We start from the raw sequence: 23,076 nt of genomic DNA, 5'->3' as shown, positions 1-23,076 counted from the left end.
ATAAGAGTTTGCACAATACAGAAGAGAGATATGACACTGCTGACAATAAGAGCTTAAACACTGCAGAAGAGAGAGCCCCGCTGACCATAAGAGCTTACACTCTATAGGAGAGAGAACCTTGCTGACCATAACAGCTTACTCTCTGCAGAGGAAAAAGACCTAATGACTCTGGAGATGAAAAACAAGTCTGCTGTACAAATTGTGCTCTACTGGGAAATGCTGATCTGTGTTGGCCCAGGTACTGACCACCACTGTACAAAGTATGATAACCCGTAAGATGCCATAACTGCATGGCAATATAGGGAGTTCCACGCTGCTATACAAAAATACATTACCTTGTTGCCTGATCCCTCAACAGTGTGATAAAGGGTACTGGGCAATTTTCTTTTTTTTATGCGCAAATCAATTCCTAAAATGTTGTGAATTCACATGAAAATTTCAGGAAATTCGACTCTCACTCTCATCTGATCTCTCTTACTAATAAGGCATTTTTACCCACAGAATTTATGGTTGAGATTCACCCTGTTCTTTTAACTCTAGAGAAGTTTAGATATGAAAATCTTAGTTAGTTTAGAGTTCTACAAATACAAACGACCCCTCAGGGAACAAATAATCATTCACGCTAACGTATTTTCTAAATCTGATATTTTCCTTGAACAAGAAGTGAATTTCTTGACCGTGGCTGAATTCTTTCAAGCTTGTCATTTATTTCCACATGAACAACTGGTCGGAAATTTGCATTAACATGGAGTACTTTAATTCTATGCATTTTGTTCATATTCTTTATAGAAAATTAAAAAATGAACTTCTGGAAATCAAAAAGAAAGGGGCCAAAATTCATCGATTACGTCAGAATACTGCCAAAATCTGTGTCCGCTGTCAGAAGGCTCTGGGATTGATCTTCGACCGGGGAGATATTTGTCAAGCATGCCAATTCAGAGTGTGCAAGGCATGTCGTGTAGTGATGAAAGACAAAATCTGGAAATGTATAGTGTGTGCCAAGATTGCGTAAGTAATTTTAAGTATACATTCGTTAATAAAAGATTACCAACACCATTAGTTACACACGCGTATATAAAAAAAATAGATAAAAATATAGTGTAAAGATAGCTATATTATTTCAGCAGCGAGGCCGAGTGGAGTCCAAATTTTAGGATTTCTTTGAAAGCAGCTGCCAGTGTTAGGTAATCCATAGGCAATATATATGCATATCACATCTACCCTAGAAACCACAGTGCAGTGGCAAATGTGTCACACAGAGGATATCACCTCCACCTTACTTTCCCCTTTGGCTTCCTCCATCAGGTTCCATCAATGTATCCCCTATTTTTTTACATACATTCTACAGTATGATTAGTAGGGCATCTTTTGAAAATGTGAAATCCAATTACATTTATACATGCTTATGGCTGAATTGCTCCTACTTGGAAAGAGATTTATTATGATAATAGGTATGTAATGGAGAAATGAGTTTAAGTTCTTGAAAGTGGTTGTCCACACTGAAAAGAAATGTCTACAGTCACTCTATGACTGCAAACTGACGAATCATGTCAGTGTGCAAGTTACACCTTGTTATATCTCTGTATTTCTGTATTTGCCATGCGGGAGCGTTGAGCACATGACCCTATATATACGATTTATATACTTGCTGTTACATGCCAATTAGACTCTTCTGACTTCTATTTGTACTCTTCTATTAAGAGAAGCCAGAACAGTCTAGTCGGCATGTAACAGCAAATAATCAAATGGGGAATACAGGGGAATCATGGCAGTGTGCAGTATACTTATAAAGTGACTGCAGAGACTTTTTTTTTTGCCTGAAAAAACACTTTTTATGAGTAAAATCTTGATAATTTAGCATCCTTTGCCCCTCTCCCCAATAGTTAACATATAGAATTTTTCATGTTAAATTTGAGCCTATTGTCCTTGAATAAGCTACAACAAAATGTTAGACCCTTATAATTTTACATTTATCAGTATGTAATTTTAGATAAAACTTTTTGTGCTCTTTAATTTCGTAAAACATCTTAATAGTGGTTAGAGCTTTTTTTCTGAGAGCTACTTGCACAACATTTATATACATGCCACACTCATCATATATACGGTAATCATTTTGCTACCAAAGCAAATCTCCAAGTGAAAAAAGTAAAAATCAGTAGTTGCATGAAATAATAATCTACTTTTTTTATTTCCATGCAATTTCTGGAAAATAAAAACATTTTTTTCTAATCTCATACATTAATTTGCAAAAAAATATTTTAATTTGACTATGAAAATTGAAGGTTCACTTTGTGTTGCCATTCTATCATCATGGTCTGGTTGCAATACTCTCATTACTGGCAAAGTAAATACCTTTGAACTAATAAACAAATAACTTTGCTACTGTTCACATTGCAGTTGACATTTAATTTGTTATACATGTTGATCTGTCTTTTTATTTTTTTTGCAGGCAGATAACAATAGCCACAGGAGACTGGTTTTTTGAAGAAAAATCTAGACGCTTCAAAAATGCGACTGTCCTAGGGACTGAGATTGTCCGAAAGTCCATAATGAGAAGGCTCTCAGGTATTTACATATATGACGTGATTTGAGATTAGAGAACTGTGTCCAAGACACCTGCTGTAATTTTCTCCTCTACCCTCATTTCTTATTATTGGACTACAGAATATAAGCAAGCAGCCTGCCATGTAATATTCAATCATTAAAAAAACAAAAAAAACAACTCTTTTATAGGTTGTTCCTTTTCCCGAGAATTACCGTACATTTTTACATTTTAGACCCACTACCATTTCCAAACGCAAAAGCTTCTAGAATCGACATTTTGCACGAGGGCAGAAAGAAACAAGCTGAAGTGGGAAGCACATAAAATTCGGCATGATGAGCTGTAATACCTGCTAACTAGCCCCAAATCATTTATGGTACTCTTTGCCTCAATCTTGTATGCCTTTTGGATAATTTGGAATCACAGTCACAAGTCAGTTCTTATTTTTGCCTTTGTAGGCTCAAAACGCGTGAGCGTCTTTTCAAATAATATTTTGGCTTGTTTTTAACAGAATTCAATAACACCTGTTGTTTCTAGCTATAATGGGATGGGTGTTGGGTATTATTTTACTGTTTGGGCAATTGCCCATCGTTGCCATCCTCCGTAATGCTTCTGTGGATGAATGGTCGCAAATCAACACAACCATGTTCCGAAATCTAGTGATGTGTTCTCTCTGCTGAGATCAGGCTGTTCTGGCAGTGAAAGGAAGACCATCTCTATAGTAATAGCTATGATTTTGGATCAAGATGGTCATCAAACGCATGGCATATTTGGATGTCTAAATAATTTTGGCCGTATAGTATACATACTATATGTGTTAATGATCCAAAATAATAAATGCCTAGTAGACAGAATGCTTCATAAGAAGTACATCCAACACGAAAAGGAAGCAATGTCTAAAATTTCAAACTTTATTATGACATAATAAAAAATTCTCAGAAAAAATTTCCGTTTTTTTAAAAAGGAGGACATGACAAACAAGTAACCGCACCTTGGGTAAACAGCAATGTTACATATATGTATAATAATAGAAATGCTCTTATAATTATTTTTGCAAGCAAAAAAGCCACAAGAATGCAAGCCTGATTAGAAACAGAACCGCAAAGGTACATGAAAGTGCTGAATATAATTATGCGGCTATTGCATGCATATAAGAAAATGAAACAATACACAAGCCAAATTGGAGATACTGGGCGATATAGAGTGAATATGCGCTAGTGAGAGTAAAAGAGTGAACCCAGTATATATCCAAACAGATGATAAAGAACGGCTGCTAGAGCATGTTTACCTTAGGGAGCGGGCAGGAAACCCCGACGCGCGTTTCGCGTTAGCTTTCTCAAGGGGAACATAATAAAGCTGCCTTTGCATTCCTTTATATAGTGATGAAGTGAAAAAAGGGCGGAAGTAACAGACGCTTCCTGTGCGCGGCCCGGGCAAGCACCGTCACAGATCGGCGCCGTGTGAAGCCGCGCCTCCTCCAAACTCAACGCGTCAGAGCAGGAGAGGGGAGGCGGCAGCACAGGGACGCGTCGCCATGACGACGCTGGAAACCGGATCACACACGGTTCTATTTGTAATTAGGCTTGCATTCTTGTGGCTTTTTTGCTTGCAAAAATAATTATAAGAACATTTCTATTATTATACATATACTGTATGTAACATTGCTGTTTACCCAAGGTGCGGTTACTTGTTTGTCATGTCCTCCCTTTTAAAAAACGGAAATTTTTTCTGAGAATTTTTTATTATGCCATAATAAAGTTTGAAATTTTAGACATTGCTTCCTTTTCGTGTTGGATATATGTGTTAATGACATAAAAGCTCTTGTTCATATAAGGTACCATATATCAGAATATATACAATGTGCCATATATGACCATTGTTGATAAATTACTAATTATTTTTGGTAAGATTATTCTTTTCATATTTGTTGTTAGACCAACAAAGCAGACCAGTACAAACTGTCATGGGAGCTGCATAGTCTTCTTAGGGTATGTTTCCACGATCAGTAAACGCTGCAGATTGGACACTGCATACAGCCGCAGCGTCCAATCCGCAGCAGCCAGATGTTAAAGCATAGTGGAGGGGATTTTATGAAATCCCATGTCCACTATGCATGCAGGGACACCAGCGGCTTCCTTGCATAACCGGACATGCGGCGCGTCTTTTTAGACGGCAGCATGTCTTTTAAATATCTTAGTCCAATGTATAGGATGCCGTGATTCCGCATGGTTCAATGAACACATGCGGAATTATAAAATAGCGACATGGTTGTAGCCATGTCAGCACCATCCATACTCACTGTGCTGGCAGCTGCTTCTTCCCTGCTGTGTCCCCCATTCTTCCTTGCATTCAAAGGACAGGAGGCAGAGTACAAAGCAACTTTAAACAATACGGGTTTATTATCTTCAGGACACAGCACATCCATAACACTTCCAGCACATTCATCACAGTACCAGCAATACATTTCTCCATCTTTCCCTACTTATTTTTCTGCGTCGTGGAATAGGCCATAAAGATATAACGGGACGAGGAGCTCGGTGAAAACGCCACTGCAACATATCTCCCTGCAGCCTGCTTCGTCTCAGACTCGGAAATACTGTCTACAGGGTCGTCCACCCCTTCTACGGTTATCCTGCCCAAGCACTTTCATGGTGACCCACTCTAACAACTTCTGTAAATTGCTTCACTCTTCACTACGTTGCTGCGCATACTGTGCTCTCAACTCTTCTCTTCCTTCCTTATACTCCCACTCCTTTCCAGGGATGGTTGGGCTTCTACTTAGAATGTTTTGTGGTAACTGAGCAGCCCAGGCCTTAAGTCACCTGAGCAGCACACAGGGGTCTACCCCTGACTGACTCTGTAACGGAAGTCTGCCTTTCTTATTCCCCAGCTACCCCTCTTTGTATTAACTCTTAAATGCCCTACAGCTAAACCATACCATGCAGTGTACTCAGTGCCCCCATCTAGTGGCCCTTTTTTCTAACTGCACTATCCATATCTTACACAACATACAAGGATATGAAAACACGACACAATTAAATATATAACAATTATATACAGGTAAATATAAATAGCAGCATGAATATTTGAAGGGGTAAAGCCCACACCCCCTTACAGAATCACCACGCGTACAAAAGCTGGCAGTGCCAATTCTGAACGTGGAAACATACCCTTAGATTAAAAAGATCAGTGAGTCACCGTTTTATATAACAAAAGGCCAGAGGCAGTAACAGCTTTCAATGCTTGGTAATCACGGTTTGTACATGCTGATTAGAGGATTTTCTGGAAAAACAATCTATGGTCATACACAAAAATGAGTCTCTTTTTTTATTGAACAGTTTCTGCTAAAATAGGGGAAGACACTAGACATTTCAGTACTGATATCAAAGAAAACACCATAGTGCCTATATCTGAAGAGAGTGAAAGTTCTGGAAAGCGGTAAGTGGCTTGTACATTTTTTTTCTCAAATTACAACATGCATGATTCAATACATAGGTCTCGGCAATCCCCTGTGAGCTGAGAATGTGTCTTCCACCCCAAATCCCCATAGTGAGAGCTCTTTCCTACCCTGATACATTGTAATAAGCAGATTTAGATGTGTGAGCAAGATACCCCATGAAAAAGAATTGTCCAATATTATTTAGATTTTTTTTTATGGGTGATGTCTGATATTTTAGATCAGTTCCATTTACTTACATGAGTTTCCTGTCAAGGGCGGTTCAGAAGCACCGTCACCGCAAGTTACAAGGACACAGGCAAAGTGTACATGAAGGACTCTTACCCGCAGCTGCGAGAGTCCGGCGTCTAACGTGGGTATGAGCAGACCAGCTCGAGGACCTGTGGGAGGTGAAGCAACGGTGAAGAACTGGGCGCTCACAGGACCTGCCTGCATATGACAGCGCGTCAGGGAGAGGGGAGGGGTTACCACAGAAACCCCTGCAGCGCCGACAGTAACACTGAGGATACCGTGGCGCAGAGGAGTGAATGACAGACAAGTCAGACAGACAAAGAGGTCATACACAGGGCGGGCAGCGAGGTACAGGAGGGATAATCACAGAGAGGTCAATACGTAGCTAGGGGTCATACACAGAGCGGGCGGCAAGGTTCAGGAGGGATAATCACAGAGAGGTCAATACGTAGCCAGGGGTCATGCACAGAGCGGGCATAAAGGTACAAAGTCAGAATACAAGAGACATTAACCGTGATGGGACCGGATCAAAAACCAAGCAAGCATACAGAGACAGGCATGAAGCACAGACGGAACAGGGTCAGGCACACTCAGCTAAGAGTATAGACGACAGGGGACGGTTCCTCCATGAGGCTATAAGAACCCTCCCCGGATCCATAGAGAGGCTTCCCATATTAACCTCTGCATCGCCTAACCTGAAGCCTCAGTAAACCATGACACTTCCGTGCTAGACACAAGCAAGGAGACATGTGCCACTGCTTCTGGATAAAAGGTGGCTCATTTTTTGTAATCCTTTATAATCCATTTGGATAGTTTTACTAGAGTGTTTAATAGGCACATTTTCACATCCGTATTCAGGGGTGGAAATATCATTGGTGCAACCTGTACAGTTGTTCCACACAAGGTCCAAAAGGTAAGAGAAACCACTTTTACATCCAAAGTAGGTGTAATTGTGCATTATAGTGAGCTATCGGACCGTAAAGTCCGCGTATACTGTTCTTGCACAGGGGCCCTTTTTGGTCTTAATGTGCTCGTATTGCTCTAATTGATCCAACCTGACTGCAGCTTTAATGAAGCAGCCTGATTCATTTGAAATGGGGGCCAGGGGGGTAACAGTGGCTGCTCTGTTGCACCATGGCCCTCAGTCACATAAACACACTTTCCCTTCTGCAGTGCAATTACTTGTAAGGCGGGGTCCTCCCTGGACTACTGGGCCTTCTTTTCCTTCAGCACTATGCAATGACAGTCAGAGTCCAGGTTCAACTTTAACAAAATAAGTTTACTCAGCTCGTCCATTTTAGTCACAGAAACAGCACAAGGTTCTTCACAAAGCATCACCATTCTGTTCCCTGTACTGTCCCTCACTTCTCCAGGAATATCGCAGGGTCGTACCATCGCCTTCGGTACCGCAGCACCTTATCTGGTCATTCCAACCTGCTTCAGGAGTTCCCTGTCCGTTTCTCCCCGGATTTTTAGGGTTGTTCCCAAAAAAAGTTTGCCGCTACCATATTGCTGCTGCCCTGTGTTCCTCCACCTCCATGTGACTATCAGCCCATAGGCCCTGGACGGCTGGGGTCCTAGCTTGAATGTTACGGGACACAACTGTCCTGTCCTGGCTCCCAGCCCTAACTAATTAACTCCAGGAAGCTCTCTAACTTACTCCCAGTTGGCCCTCCTAGCTAATGGAATCATATTGGCCTATCCTACTCCTATCTTACTCTATTGTTCCCCCTAGTGGGCTATATCTATATCTTACACTTTCCCTAGATCTATACAATACAAGAATATATATATATATATATATATATATATATATATATATATATATATATATATACAGGAAACTGTTCATGTAGCAATGCTCGGCAAGATGGTGCACCACCACATTTTGGGTGTCAGGTTCGGGCATTCCTACATGAACAGTTTCCTGGAAAGTGTATTGGTCAGTTGAATGGCCATCAAGGACTCCTGATCTGACTCCCTTAGACTTTTATCTTTGGGGTCATCTGAAGGCAATTGTCTATGCTTTGAAGATACGAGATGTGCAGCATCTGAAACAATGGATACTGGAAGCCTGTGCTAGCATTTCTTCTGCAGTGTTGATATCAGTGTGTCAAGAGTGGTAGAAGAGGGTTGCATTGACAATCCAACACAATGGGTAGCCCTTTGAACACTTTTTTTTAAGTGGTCATAAACTTGTAAATAACTCATGAAAGAATAGAGTTACATTAAAACCAAGCACACCATTGTTTTTTCTTGTGAAATTCTCAATAAGTTTGATGTGACACATGACCCTCTTCCCATTGAAAAAATAAAGTTGGATCCAAAATAGCTGACTTCAAAATGGCCACCATGGTCACCACCCATCTTCCTCTCCATTACCACCGTGATCGATGCGGTCTGCCCGGGGGGTGGGAAGGGACCCTTTGCCTCTTGGTGGTAAGGTGACGGACCGAGGGAAAGGGTGCCGCCGAAAATGGACCGACACTCTGGGGCTTGGGATCGGGGTTCACTCACCACCATCTGCCCGTCGTCCCACTCCAGCATCCCAGCCGTGGCCGCTCTATGACCGTCAGATTACTCCGCCATGGCTGCTGCACCCTCCAGCTCAGGCTCCTCCACTTCCGGTTCTGGCTCCTCCGGGGCAGTCTCTCCTTCCAGTTCATTGGCCTCCTCCAGCTTGCGATGATGGCACTCTGGTTCTGGCTGCCGCCAGCACCGCTCTTCCACAGGTACGGGAAACCCGGTGGGCCAATACTAGTCGGCAACTCCCCACAGCCTTCCGGGTCGGGTCTTCTCCTCCATCTGCCATAATTTCCATTCAATGTGGCTGACGCCACCGCAGCCACAGGCCGCAGTACAGGAGTGTGCCATCGCTGCCGGTGCTGTGTATCACAATGGTGTCAAGCAGCTGCACATAAGGTTTTCTTCTGGACCCCACCCGTTCCAGGGTGGATGCGCTTCCGGCTGCTCCACCTGTTCAGCATCGGACTCTGCCCTTACAGAGAAATAGGGGCATGTGCAGGGCATAAACTCACCTCTTTACCCCCTTACACAGTCAGTTCAGGTCATTAAACCCATGGTAGGGCAGATGGGACTTATGCTCAAATGCTGGTCTTCATGGATTTCCCAATAATTATAAAAGTTATATATATATATTAATGAGCTATGGTTGACAACAGTAAAGCATAATAAAGCAAAGAAAGAATCAGCTGTGATCACATATTGTAATGTCGGTATACTCTCTTTTTCTTCCCCCTACCCAGGAGATGTGGTATTATCAGACCATGTTCCTGTAGAGTAAAGGCGCCGTTACACATAACGATGTCCCAGCGATCCCACCAATGATCGCTGGTGAGCTGTCACATAGACAGCCCCTCCAGCGATCAGGACCAGAGTGCAAGCTGGTTTCCAATGTAAACAGCGGTCAGGACCAGCGTGCGCTGGTGTCTAGGGTATACAGCGGGTATCCAAGAGCCGCGCGGCTCTTAGGTACCCGATGTTTACGTTGGAAACCAGCGTCCAGCGATGCATGCTGGCCAGCGGGAGACCAACCATCAAAAAATGGCCCAGGACGATCCTGCACGATTAGCGATACCCGGCAGGGGGGCCAATCGCTGATCCCCATCACACACATTGATATTGCTGGAGAGATGCGTCACAAAATCAGCAATCTCGTTAGCGATCTCGCTGTGTGTGATGGGGTCCTAAGACACAGCCATTACACAGTACACAGCAGGGGCACATTTATAAGATTATCTCAGTACAGGAACATTTAATTTCAAAACATCCAATAGTGGAAGTTATCTTTATTACAAGATCTATTGATAAAAATGAACTTTTGTTTGTAGGAAAAACTCTTTAAATTATAAAAGAAATATTTGTGACTCCCTGCACCCACCCTAATCAATCCATTGCTATGCAGAATACTCCTGGAAAGAGGTATAAAAGCTGAGAAGTTACACTGTTTCTAGTTCTTCTAATCACCAGATGCTGCTACAAGACACAGCGGTGCTCAGACATACCATGAGCACTGTATAAACTCAACTCAAAACAAATGAAGATAATGTGGCACTCACCTCTGATAATACAATTTACTTTATTACATTACATGACAAGACTTGGGGCTACAGCTGATTAGCATTCTGTTGCTTCTTCCAGTCCGTAATGTCTGATGTCACACCACTCTTCTTAAAGTGATTTTCTAAGATGAGAGGAGAATCTAGTCAGCATGTAACTACAAGTTTGAAAAAAAATCCCTTATTTCTTTAGTCCTTTTTTAAACATAGTTTTGGCACAGGACAAGTGATCTAATATTTTCTTGTGGGTGAAGATGAAAATACATCCTTTTTTATATTAAAGTGTCTAAATATTATTCAGCTAACTAGATTTAAAAGGGTTTTCAGGACTGAGAACAGTCAATGTGTGACTGCAGACCTCCAAATTGTAAGGAAGGGAAATTGACATGCACTCATTTGAGTTGTTTGAGGTGCTGGTGAAGTGGGATGTGTAACCCCTAAAATCTTATAGATGGTAATTCACCACACACTCCTTAATGCTGGACGTGAACGGGCACTACTGCACCATAGTCTTATGCGTCTAAAAAGGAAGATGTGGGAGCACCCGTTCACTTCTTGCATTAAGCGCATCATGAATAAGATCCAGGAAGGGTCGAACCGTTAAATAACAATTTATGTCTTATATTCCTGCACCTCTTTTTGTCTGTGCAAAAGTCTGATTTTCTACACGTGAAATAAACTGTATATCTAAAGGAGTGTGCACCTCGAACTATTCAACTGAGTGCACGCCAATTTCTCGTATCGCGTCAAGCAATTAGTTTCTGTTGGTTTGCAATGTATATAAGTATGAATAACATCATCAACAATTTCAACCTCAACATCAAGAAACTTTATCCAATTGCCTCTAATTTTACTGGTAAATCTTATATTCACTTCATTATCATTAATGATTCCCATTAGACCTTCCAACTCCTGCACTGTCCTTAACCACATTATGAATATATCATCAATATAATACAAAAATAGCATTATATTCATCACAAATACAGTAGAAGTATTATCATTTGTGATTCTAATTGTGCAAAGTGATTGCAAATGTTGAGGCCAGTGGAGATGGTGATCATTGTTTGCAAAGTGTTTGACCACTACATTGGCATATAATCACATCACTTTTTGTTATGGATCAGGAGTTATAGACGCAAACATTAATGCTCACTTCTAAGGAAATAGGCTGTAACAATGCACTGTTAATTTTCATGAAAAAGAAGATGGCCCCGAAAAACAAGATGGCCCTAATTCATCAAAGAACTGGTGGAGTTAGAGGTGCCAGAAAGATTCAGCAGACTCTGGAGTTGTGGTACATTGTTCTACTGTTCGTAGACACCTGCACAAATATGGCCTTCGTGTAAGAATCATCAGAAGAAAACCTATCCTGTGTCCTCACTATAAAATTTCAGAGTCATAAGTATGCAAAAAAACATCTACACAAGCATGATGCATTTTGGAAACAAGTCCTATGGACCAATGAGGTTAAATAGAACTCTTTGGCCACAATGATCAAAGGTATGTGTGGAGAAAAATGGCACAGAATTTCAGCAAAATAATATCTCACCAGCCATTAAGAATGGGGATGGATCAATCATGCTTTGGGGTTGTGTTGCAGCAATTAACACAGGAACATTTCACAGGCAGAGAAGAATGGATTTAATGAAATTTCAACAAATTGTTGATGCAAACATAACACCATCTGTAAAAAAGCTAAAGTTGAAAAGAGGATGGTTTCTACAAATACATAAGGATCCTAAACACACATCAAAAGGTGCTAGTTGAAGGTTTTACAACGGCCCTTCCAGTCCACTGATCTGAACATGATTGAAAATCTGTAGCTAGACCTCAAAATAGCAGTGCATGCAAGATGACCCAGGAATCTCACAGAACTGGAAGAATGGATGAAAATGCCTCAAACAAGAAGTGAAGGACTCTTGTCTGTCTACAAAAAGCGTTTACAAGCTGTGATACTTTCAAAAGAATGTGCTCCTAGGTACTAACCATGCAGGGTGCCCAAACTTTTTTATCTGCTTATTTTCAGTATTGTAATTTTTAAAATGTAGAAGATCAAAATATATATTTTTTTCCTAGAATACAAAGGAAATGTGTCATCTCTAACTTTTGACCTTTTAGGGATCATAGCATGCTCAACTTACTTAACTGTTCACATTAACAGTAATTTTGACCAGGGGCCCAAACTTTTACATGCCACTCTATAGTAGCTGGCTCTGATGCTGCTGTTAGCTTCTGAGTTTGCTCCATACACCTGCACCCAACATAAAATGTACTAGTATGTTCTTTGTTGAGACACGGTTAAGATGAACACCAAAGTTCTATTGAAAAATGGTCTTCCACAGGAATGGTTCTCTTAAAAAAGATGAAGAGTGTAGTATATGGTGGAACTGAGATCTCTTACAGGAAGACTAGCCTGGATAAAGGGGTATTTGTCTCATAGACGTGGTCTTTTATAGAGTTTTCATTGTATATTTGACATGAAATCCGATCATCCAAAAATCTATGAAAACATTATGCTAATAGATTAAAACAGTGAAGAAAAAAAATCTTATTATTGTGCATAATGCATCATGGACATGGGCATACGTGCTCTTTACTAAGGCTGTTATAGTTGACAGCTTGATATGTCAGAAATATATGTGAACACAAGAATACCAGAATGTAGCTAAGTGTATGTTAGGCGTCGGGTTCCTGCGGCGGCACAGCAGGAATCCAGAGCCTCACATTCTGCGGTCTCCCATTTCCTATCGACCATGGAGGAGCTTGCTCAGCAGCCCCGTCGTTCCCAATGCTCTGCCCAGACCGGCTCTGTGGGTCTGACTGTTGTTGCCACCTTTGGGCCAGCAATAGCAATGCAGGCTGTTCTGCAGCAAACCACTCCAGAGGCTAAGTCCTTCTGTTGCTCCACTGAGCATGCTCACGAGACGATCTCCCTTTGGAGATCAGGAGTCACATGCCCAGCTCCTTCTCCAGATCTGATTGGTCCATCTCAGGGATCTGGAAGCTTCCGGAAGGTCCTGGCTATAAAAGGTTCGCATGGCCGCTCGGCCATGCGCTAGTATAGACTCTAGTTGCTACCTGTGTGAATGATGACGGATGCATGAACCTGCGAATGACTCATTAACATTCCCCTCCCTCTGATATTACGTGTGTGGATAGGGAATTAGTCATAGAGTCAGCGCCAGTCAGTGGCACGCTACAGGCCACAGTGCATATCTCCACAGAACTAGCATCCGACAGTGCACCCCCTCCTGGGCCTTGTCATATAGTGGCTGTGTCAGTCGGCAACGCTGCAGTCAGCAACACTTGTCGGCATCCGCGTTAGCGATGCCGCACACACAGTAGGTCTAGACGGGCACTGACCCTGTGTCTTGGGCCCTAGTCCTGTGACCTTATACCGTGCGTGCATTCTGCTGAGACCTGTGAGTCCAACAGGCTTGGTATTTATGTTCATTGCTTTGGCGCCTCTGTGAATCAACAGAGTACGCCCAACGCACACCAGGTGACGTTCAACCCGCGTGCGATATACTGCCATATTGAGTGTCCGCCATTACCTAGCAGCAGTGTAACACCTTCTGCATACGCACTTTCTATTATTTATTATTTAGTGCATTCTGCCATCCCTAACATTATACTAGCGCCAGGGTCTGGCTAGTAATGGCGGACCAGCAGCAGCAACAGCTTCAGCAGTACATTCAGCAGCTGGAGGGCAGGTTGGTGGCCCTCAAGACTTCCACCTCAGCTGCGAATGCTTCTGCAGCTGCTGCCCGGGCCACATGGGGCCACATCCACGCCTGTGCCGACAATATCCCACCTCCCGTTGCCCGATACATTTTCTGGTGACAGCGCCACCTGTTGGGGTTTTGTGAGCCAGTGCTCTATCCAGCTCGAGTTACTGGCCATGCGATTCCCTACAGAGCGGGCACTGCTCAGTTTCTCAAGTCTCTAAAGCAGGTCTTTTTGGGGCCCCGGGTCACTCATGACACTACTCTCCAGTTACTTGCTTTAACACAGGGATTCCTGTTGGTCAGCCAGTATGCTGTCCGTTTCCGGACACTGGCTTCCAAGCTGGAATGGCCTGATAAAACCCTCGTCCCTGTGTTCTGGAGAGGTTTTAGCGGAGCACGTTAAGGATGCTCTATCCATCAGGGAGGTTCCTGAAAGTCTGGAAGAGTTAATTGCCATTTCCACCCGCATTGATCTCCGTTTTTCAGAGCGCGGGCTGGAGCGTGCTCAATCCAGACGGGAGGTTAGCTTGGCTTCCAACCTTTCTGAACCTCTTGAACCTCCCGAGCTGGAGAGTTTACCTCCTGAGCCCATGGAGGTGTCCGCACCGGTCCCAAGCCGCGTCAGGCACAAAGCTCCACACGCTGTTACCAGTGTTGACAGTCTGGTCACCTGGCTAACAGGTGTCCGCAGCGGTCTAAAAAACAGTCGCGTCCACTGGTAATGGGTGGGGGTCTGTTTGCTATGGAGGCCTTCTCCCCCAACCGGCATTCCGAGGGACGTTAGATAGCGGTGCTTCCTCCTGGGAGGTAGAAGTCACGGTGGACTCAGGGGCAGAAGGGAACTTTATGTCCTTGGCCTTCGCCCAACAGCACACTATCCCGTTGGTGCCACTTCCTCGCCCTGTGCCCAACAGTGTGGTCAACAGTTCGACCTTATCATCCCAGGTTACCCACCAGATAGCACCCCTTAGGCTCTCAATTCCACCATATCACCGTGAGACGCTGTCTCTGCTCATTATGCCAGAGGGCATCGACCAAGTGCTCCTCGGGGTTGCCTAGCTCCGTTGCCATTCCCCTCATATAGAGTGGTCCTCGGGGAGAATACTGGGATGGAGCAAGGGCTGTGTGGGAAGGTGCATGGGGGCAGCATCCAAGTAGCCTCTGTGGAGGTGCCCGCGGATCTTTCTGCATCCCACACTGGGAATCTGAGGACCGTGGGTTCAGTCGCTCTCTAGTCAGTGCCGCTGGGCAAGACCTTTGTCCCGCCTCACCTACGGCTCAAGGTTCTCGCCTGGGCACACGTGTCCAGGGTGGGTGGTCACTTTGGCTACAAGCGGACCACAGAACTCCTGGCAAGGTCTTATTGGTGGCCGCACAGGGCTCGGGAAACTAAAAAATACATTCAGGCATGCGCCTCTTGTGCTCGGAGCAGGTCCTCTAAGCAGAGGCCGGCTGGGTTACGATATCCCCTGCCGGTGGCAGACCGGGCAATGGAGGTCCGCGACAGTTTGGGTCGCACCCCGCATGCCATTCTAGCCTCTAAGGAGAGAATGAAGACGCCCGCCAACACACATCGGCGCCCCGCTCCAACTTTTGCTCCTGGCGACTTAGCCATCTTTGACGCCTTCCAAGTGTCCCTTCTTAGACCTGTTCACATGTCCCGGTTTTCTGAGTCATCTACCGGGACATCAGACTTGTCTTCGGACGAGTCTGAGGTCAATGCCTTTGTGTGATGCTGGGTGGTACGTGGCAAAAAACTTTATTTGATGGATTGGAAGGCTCAGGGGGAGGGGGCCATAGGAGGGGGGGTAATGTTAGGCGTCGGGTTCCTGCAACAGCACAGCAGGAATCCAGAGCCTCACATTCTGCGGTCTCCCATTCCCCATCGACCGTGCAGGAGCTTGCTGAGCAGCCCCGCCATTCCCGATGCTCTGCCCAGACCTGCTCTGTGGGTCTGGCTGTTGCTGCCACCTTTGGGCCAGCAGTAGCAATGCAGTCTGTTCTGCAGCAAACCACTCCAGAGGTTAAGTCCTTCTGTCGCTCCACTGAGCATACTCACGAGATGATCTACCAATGGAGATCGGGATTCACATGCCCAGGTCCTTCTCCAGATCTGATTGGTCCATCTCAGGGATCTGGAAGCTTCCGGAAGGTCCTGGATATAAAAGGTTCACATGGCCGCTCAGCCATGCGCTAGTATTGACTCTAGTTGCTACCTGTGTGAATGATGACGGATGCATGAACCTGCGAATGACTCATTAACATTCCCCTCCCTGATATTACGCGTGTGGATAGGGACTTAGTCATAGAGTCAGAGCCAGTCAGTGGCACGCTACAGGCCACAGTGCATATCTCCACAGAACTAGCGCCCAACAGTGCGCCCCCTCCTGGGCATTGTCGTATAGCTGCTGTGTCAGTCGCCGCGCTGCAGTCAGCAGCACTTGTCGGCGTCCGCGGTAGCGATGCCGCACGCACGGTAGGTCTAGATGGACACTGACCCTGTGTCTTGGTCCCTAGTCCTGTGACCTTATACCGTGCGTGCATTCTGATGAGACCTGTGAGTCCAACAGGCTAGGTATTTGTGTTTGTTGCTTTAGCGCCTCTGTGAATCAACAAAGTACGCCCAGCGCACACCGGGTGACGTTCAACCCGCATGTGATATACTGCCATATTGAGTGTCCGCCATTACCTAGCAGCAGTGTAACACCTTCTGCAAGGTGGACCCCGGGCGGCGAACGCACTTTCTATTATTTATTATTTTTAGTGCGTTCCGCCATCCCTAACAGTGTAGCTGTTGCTGTATGTTCCCGAGCGCCATAATCCTTCTTTTTGCAGTTCTGCTAGGCCAACCTGAGGTTATCCAAGTTCAGGATAATAATGGAAGCAGAAGTAATGAGATGATATACCTCCCAACTTTTGAAGAAGTGAAAGAGGGACAAAGGCTGCTGCGCGCTGCCGCAAATTTTAGGCCATTCCCCCGACCACACCCATTTTGTGACTAGTCACATCCATGTCCATGCCCAACCGCACCCATTTAGCACTGCTGATCACACTGACTGGTACTGGGGGCATAGTGGCTGGCATTATGGGCACAGTGGCTGTTACTGTGGGCACACTGGTACTAAGGAAAAGAAAGAAAACAGAGAGAGAAAAAAGAAAATAGAGCGAGAAAGAAAGGAGAGTGAGAGAAAAAAAGAACAGAGAGAGAAAGAAGAGAGAGAAGAAAGAACAGAGAGAGAAAGAAAGAACAGAGAGAAAGAAAGAGGAGAAAGAAAGAAAGAACAGAGAGCAAAAGAAAGCACAAAGAGAGAGAAAGAAAGAGGGTAAAGAAAGAACAGAGAGAGAGAAAGAAAGGGGAAAGAAAGAACAGAGAAAAATAAAGAGGGGAAAAAAGAAAGAACAGAGAAAAAGAAAGAAAGAAAAAGAAGGAAAGAACAGAGAGAGAAACAAAGAGGGGACAGAAAGAAAGAGGGGAAAGAAAGAACAGAGAGAGAACAGATAGAAAGAAAGAACAGAAAGAGAGAGAAAAAAGGGGAAAGAAAGAACAGAGAGAAAGAAAGAACAAAGAAAGAGAGAAAGAAAAGAGAGAGAAAGAAAGAGGGAAAGAAAGAACAGAGAGAAAGTAAGAGGGGACAGAAAAAAAGAACAGAGGGAGAGCAAAAGAAAGAAAGAGGGGAAAGAAAGAACAGAGCAATTGAGAGAAAAAGAGGTGAAGAAAGAACAGAAAGAGAGAAAGAAAGAGAAAAAAATGAAAGATAGAACAGAGAGAAAGAAAGAAAGAGGGGAAAGAAAGAACAGAGAGACAGAAAAGAACAGAGAGAGAGAAAGAAAGAAGTAAAGAGAGAAAGAAAGAACAGAGAGAAAGGAGGAAAGAGAGGAAAGAAAGAAAAAGAAAGAAAGAGAGGAAAGAAAGAGCAGAGAGAGAGAAAGAAATAACAGAAAGAGAGAGAGAAAAAAAAGAAAGATTAGAAAGTGAAAGAAAGAAGAGAGAGAGAGAGAAAGAAAAAGAGAGGGAAAGACAGAACAGAGAGTGAGAAAGAAACAGAGAGAAAGAACAGAGAAAGAAAGAAACAGAGAGAGAGAAAGAAAGAAATAAAGAAAGATTCTATAAAGATACTATAGCAGCCCGGCTCCCATTGTAATGCCCACTTGAGCCTCCCGGTGCAGGACATATCATGATCCGCTCACATAACTGGCATTGCTGATTCCAAGGCGATCCTGCTCTCTGCACTGTCGGAGGAGGACATGGTGATGGATCTGAAGCATTCCTGGTTCCGTCACAATCTCCTCATGAAATTACCTAATTTCCGGTCATCTTCCAGTACATCACTTCCGGTGGAACGTCATGTGCGAGTTTTAAAGTGCTCCTTGGTGCTCTACCGTGTACTCCTGTGTCCGTGGGAAAACTCACTTTGTATGCCTCGTACACACTTTACTCCGCTCCGTACATCCAGTACACATATTGCTCCACTCTGTAAACACACAGCTCCGCATACCCCATACACACGTGGCTCCGCTCCGTACACCAGGTACACACAAGACTCCGCTCCGTACACCTGGTACACGCGCGGTTCCGCTCTGTACACACACGACTCTGCTCCGTACGCCCCGTACACACATGGCTCCGCTCCGTACACCTCGTACATGCGCAGCTCTGTTCCCCACACCTCATACACGTGCGGCTCCGCTCCCCACACCTCGTACACACGCGGCTCCGCTCTGTACACCTCATACACACGTGGCTCTGCTCCGTACACCTCGTACACACACATGGCCCGCTCCGTCCACCTCGTACATGCGCGGCTCCGCTCTGTACACCTCGAACACACACGGCTCCGATCCGTACACCTCGAACACACACAGCTCCGCTCCATACACCTCGTACACACGCGGCTCTGCTCCATACACCTTGTACACATGCGGCTCTGCTCCGTACACCTCGTACACACACAGCTCCGCTCCGACCACCTCGTACATGCGTGGCTCCGCTCCGACCACCTGATACACATGCGGCTCTGCTCCATACACCTCATACACACTGGCGGCTCTGCTCCATACACCTCATACACACGTGGCTCCGTACACCTCGTACACACGCGGCTCCGCTCCGTACACCTCGTACACACACGGCTCTGCTACATCCACCCTGTAAACCCCTCCTGACCCCACACAGAAACTTCACCTCATCCAGCACCATAACAACCAGCACAGCAGAGTCCTGCAGAGTGCACTGCAGACAGACACGGAGTAGGAGACCCCAGATCATGGGACACCTGACTTCTCCCCTCTCACAGGTCCTGTGCGCACAAAACACACAGCCCAGCCACATTATTGCAGGCTGCGGTCGGTGCATGGGGGGGCGTGGCGGCTCAGTGCAATGCGGGAAAAATAGCGTCCTGTGCGGGACGCGGGAGGGAGGTGTCAAAAACAGGACTGTCCCATGGGAATCGGGACGCTTGGGAGCTATGATGATATATACAAATGCAGACTCATTGCTGTGTGTGGAATCAGCCTAAATGACATTAATGAAAAATCATGACTGATCTTCATGCGTAGAAATCTGCTTATATGACATTAAAGCTTTCTGACTGTGGCTTTCAGCCACCATACCCCAGCACAGACATACCTCTTACCACCTTCAGTCTGTTTAAAGTGTCATCCCCTATGAGTAGAGATGAGCAAATATTTCAATATTCAGTTAGGATTACGATTGCTGTATTTGTAATATTCGCCGAACATAGCCGAATGCCACTGGAGTCAATGGGAGTTCAGATGAGCGAATATGGTCATAAACGATTGTCAAACATAATTTCGGCACGAATATGGCGTGAATATGGCAAATTCAGATTTGGTAATCGTTTTCCGAACATATTCGCTCATCTCTACCTATGAGTATTAACTACTTATCTTGCACTTCAACAACACAGCATTTATCTGGTAAGGTCCAGGTGAACCGAAAAGTTATCTACTAGCTGTTGATCCATAGACTGTAAATAAATTCACCTTGTTTTGCAACATATCCTTTTGAGTTCCTAGTTTTATTACTACTAATATGTTGTGTTATTTCTCATACAGTAGTTGCACATTATAAGACAGCCTGCCAAAACCCTCTCTTTTGTTTGCTCACAAAATCATTCTTTCCTGTAGTAGGCAACATCCAGGAAAAAGCGAGGATGGCAAAAGCATACGGTCTAAATATGATACTCAGAGCCTCCGAAGTACAAGATCACTGCCGCGTGCTAATGGGTGAGAAGTGAAAACTGGGGAAGAATTTCTGTGAATGTGACTTTTATATGCATTTTATATCATTCAGAATGGTCGTAATATTAAGAAATATAGAAATTGCAATTAAATGGAAGGGAATAAAATGTCTCAGTAAAGGAATCAAAAGTACATCCTTTTTAATATACGGTAATCAATGCTGTACAACATTCCTTCCACTAGTGTAGAACTAGGACAAGTGAGTACAGATGACTGATGGCCTATCCTTCGGAAACCCTTGAACAAGCAAAAACCTGAATGATGTAAATAAGGGTCTATCAACAGTACAACCACAAAAAAACCCTTAAAAAATAACTTTTATTAGTATTTTATTATAGATATTTTCTCATATCTCTTAATACAATTGACATACTTAGTTTATCTAATATGCTGTTGGTCTTGACCATCTACCGCCCTGGTTTATTATACTTTAGGGTTCTAGTGGTATGTTAATAAAATACTAATATAAGTTATTTTTAAAGGTTCTTTTTTTATGTGGTTGCACCCTTTGAACAGCAAGCGCAGTTTCCCCTTCGATGTTTTACCAGTGAAACAGGTATACAGTAGGTACGGAAAGTATTCAGACGCCTTTAAATTTTTCACTTTTTATTTCATTGCAGCCAGTTGGTAAATTCAAAAAAGTTCTTTTTTTTCTCATTAATGTACAGTCTGCACCCCATCTTTACTGAAAAAAACAGAAATGTAGAAATTTTTGCAAATTTATTAAAAAAGAAAAACTGAAATTTCCCATGGTCATAAGTAGAGTTGAGCGAAACGAGTCGAAAAATTTCAAAAGTTGCCGACTTTTGGCAAAGTCGGGTTTCATGAAACGAAACCCGACCCTAGGTTGAGGTCAGCCACGAGGTCGGCGACTTACGCGCCAAAGTCGCGTTTCAAAAGTTTGTTTTGAGCTCTTTTTCAGCCAATCAGGATCCACGGACACTGTGGGCAACGTGATGACATAGGCATGGGTCACCACCATCTTTCAGAAGGGCATGCAAGTGATTGGCTTGCTTTGGTGGGCGTCACAGGGGGTATAAAAGGGCGTGCACGCCGACCGCCATCTTATTTCTGCCGATCTCAGTATAGGGAGAGGTTGCTGCTGATTCTGTAGGGAGAGCGTTAGGCAGGGAAGAAGACAAAAAAACTGCTTCTGCTGCTAGCGATTTGGCCTGCACAACACACCAGTCACCTGTGTGTGCAGTGCAAGGGGAGGCTATATAGTGGTGTATCAGTGGTGTTGGTTGTTGGGCTGCCTTCTAAGGCTTCCTGACATTCCTGCATTGCTGTTTACCCACTGCTCCGCAAACTGCTTTTTTAAAAGCAATCCCAATTTTTTTTTTTTGTCCTGCTGAGAAGAAAAAAAAACTGCTTCTGCTGCTAGCAATTTGGCCTGCACAACACACGAGTCACTGTGTGTGCAGTGCAAGGGGAGGCTATATTGTGGTGTATCAGTGGTGTTGGTTGTTGGGCTGCCTTTTAAGGCTTCCTGACAGGCTGGCATTGCTGTTTACCCACTGCTCTGCAAACTGCTTTTTTAAAAGCAATCCAATCTCCCTTATCCTCTAGTCACTTTTGTCACAGCTGTGCCATCGAGCCTGTCACATAGCGCTCAGATTTCAGTGGGCCTCACACAATCCAAAAGTGTCCAGTGTCCAAAAGTGTGTGCAGAGATTCAAAATCTCCCTTATCCTCTAGTCACTTTGGTCACAGCTGTGCCATCGAGCCTGTCACATAGCGCTCAGATATTCATTGGGCCTCACACAATCCAAAAGTGTCCAGTGTCCAAAAGTGTGTGCAGAGATTCAAAATCTCCCTTATCCTCTAGTCACTTTGGTCACAGCTGTGCCATCGAGCCTGTCACATAGCACTCAGATATTCATTGGGCCTCACACAATCCAAAAGTGTCCAGTGTCCAAAAGTGTGTGCAGAAATTCAAAATCTCCCTTATCCTCTAGTCACTTTGGTCACAGCTGTGCCATCGAGCCTGTCACATAGCGCTCAGATATTCATTGGGCCTCACACAATCCAAAAGTGTACAGTGTCCAAAAGTGTGTGCAGTGATTCAAAATCTCCCTTATCCTCTAGTCACTTTGGTCACAGCTGTGCCATCGAGCCTGTCACATAGCGCTCAGATATTCATTGGGCCTCACACAATCCAAAAGTGTCCAGTGTCCAAAAGTGTGTGCAGAGATTCAAAATCTCCCTTATCCTCTAGTCACTTTGGTCACAGCTGTGCCATCGAGCCTGTCACATAGCGCTCAGATATTCATTGGGCCTCACACAATCCAAAAGTGTCCAGTGTCCAAAAGTGTGTGCAGAGATTCAAAATCTCCCTTATCCTCTAGTCACTTTGGTCACAGCTGTGCCATCGAGCCTGTCACATAGCGCTCAGATATTCATTGGGCCTCACACAATCCAGAAGTGTCCAGTGTCCAAAAGTGTGTGCAGAGATTCAAAATCTCCCTTATCCTCTAGTCACTTTGGTCACAGCTGTGCCATCGAGCCTGTCACATAGCGCTCAGATATTCATTGGGCCTCACACAATCCAAAAGTGTCCAGTGTCCAAAAGTGTGTGCAGAGATTCAAAATCTCCCTTATCCTCTAGTCACTTTGGTCACAGCTGTGCCATCGAGCCTGTCACATAGCGCTCAGATATTCATTGGGCCTCACACAATCCAAAAGTGTCCAGTGTCCAAAAGTGTGTGCAGAGATTCAAAATCTCCCTTATCCTCTAGTCACTTTGGTCACAGCTGTGCCATCGAGCCTGTCACA

At 44.4% G+C, this 23,076-nt stretch overlaps 1 protein-coding gene across 4 annotated transcripts in view; it reads left to right on the top strand.

The window, feature by feature from the left end:
* SYTL5 (synaptotagmin like 5) overlaps window positions 1–23,076 on the top strand; it is a 378,504-nt gene that overhangs the window by 196,444 nt on the left and 158,984 nt on the right. For all 4 annotated transcript variants that reach the window (XR_012228981.1, XM_073566026.1, XM_073566027.1 and 1 more), the window contains exons 3-6: window positions 790–1,008; window positions 2,450–2,565; window positions 5,881–5,980; window positions 20,188–20,286. Coding sequence is in view for 3 of the 4 variants with exons in the window: in XM_073566026.1 (XP_073422127.1) it covers window positions 790–1,008; window positions 2,450–2,565; window positions 5,881–5,980; window positions 20,188–20,286 (534 nt within the window). In the remaining variant the exon portion in view is untranslated. The remainder of the gene's footprint in view (window positions 1–789; window positions 1,009–2,449; window positions 2,566–5,880; window positions 5,981–20,187; window positions 20,287–23,076) is intronic.

The sequence above is a fragment of the Dendrobates tinctorius genome, unplaced genomic scaffold, assembly GCF_039654945.1.
Source record: "Dendrobates tinctorius isolate UK_male_01 unplaced genomic scaffold, ASM3965494v1 ptg000016l, whole genome shotgun sequence".
NCBI classification, from domain to species: domain Eukaryota; kingdom Metazoa; phylum Chordata; class Amphibia; order Anura; family Dendrobatidae; genus Dendrobates; species Dendrobates tinctorius.
The sequence above is the reverse complement of the archived record's forward strand: the minus strand, read 5'-3'. Positions and strand labels throughout refer to the sequence as shown.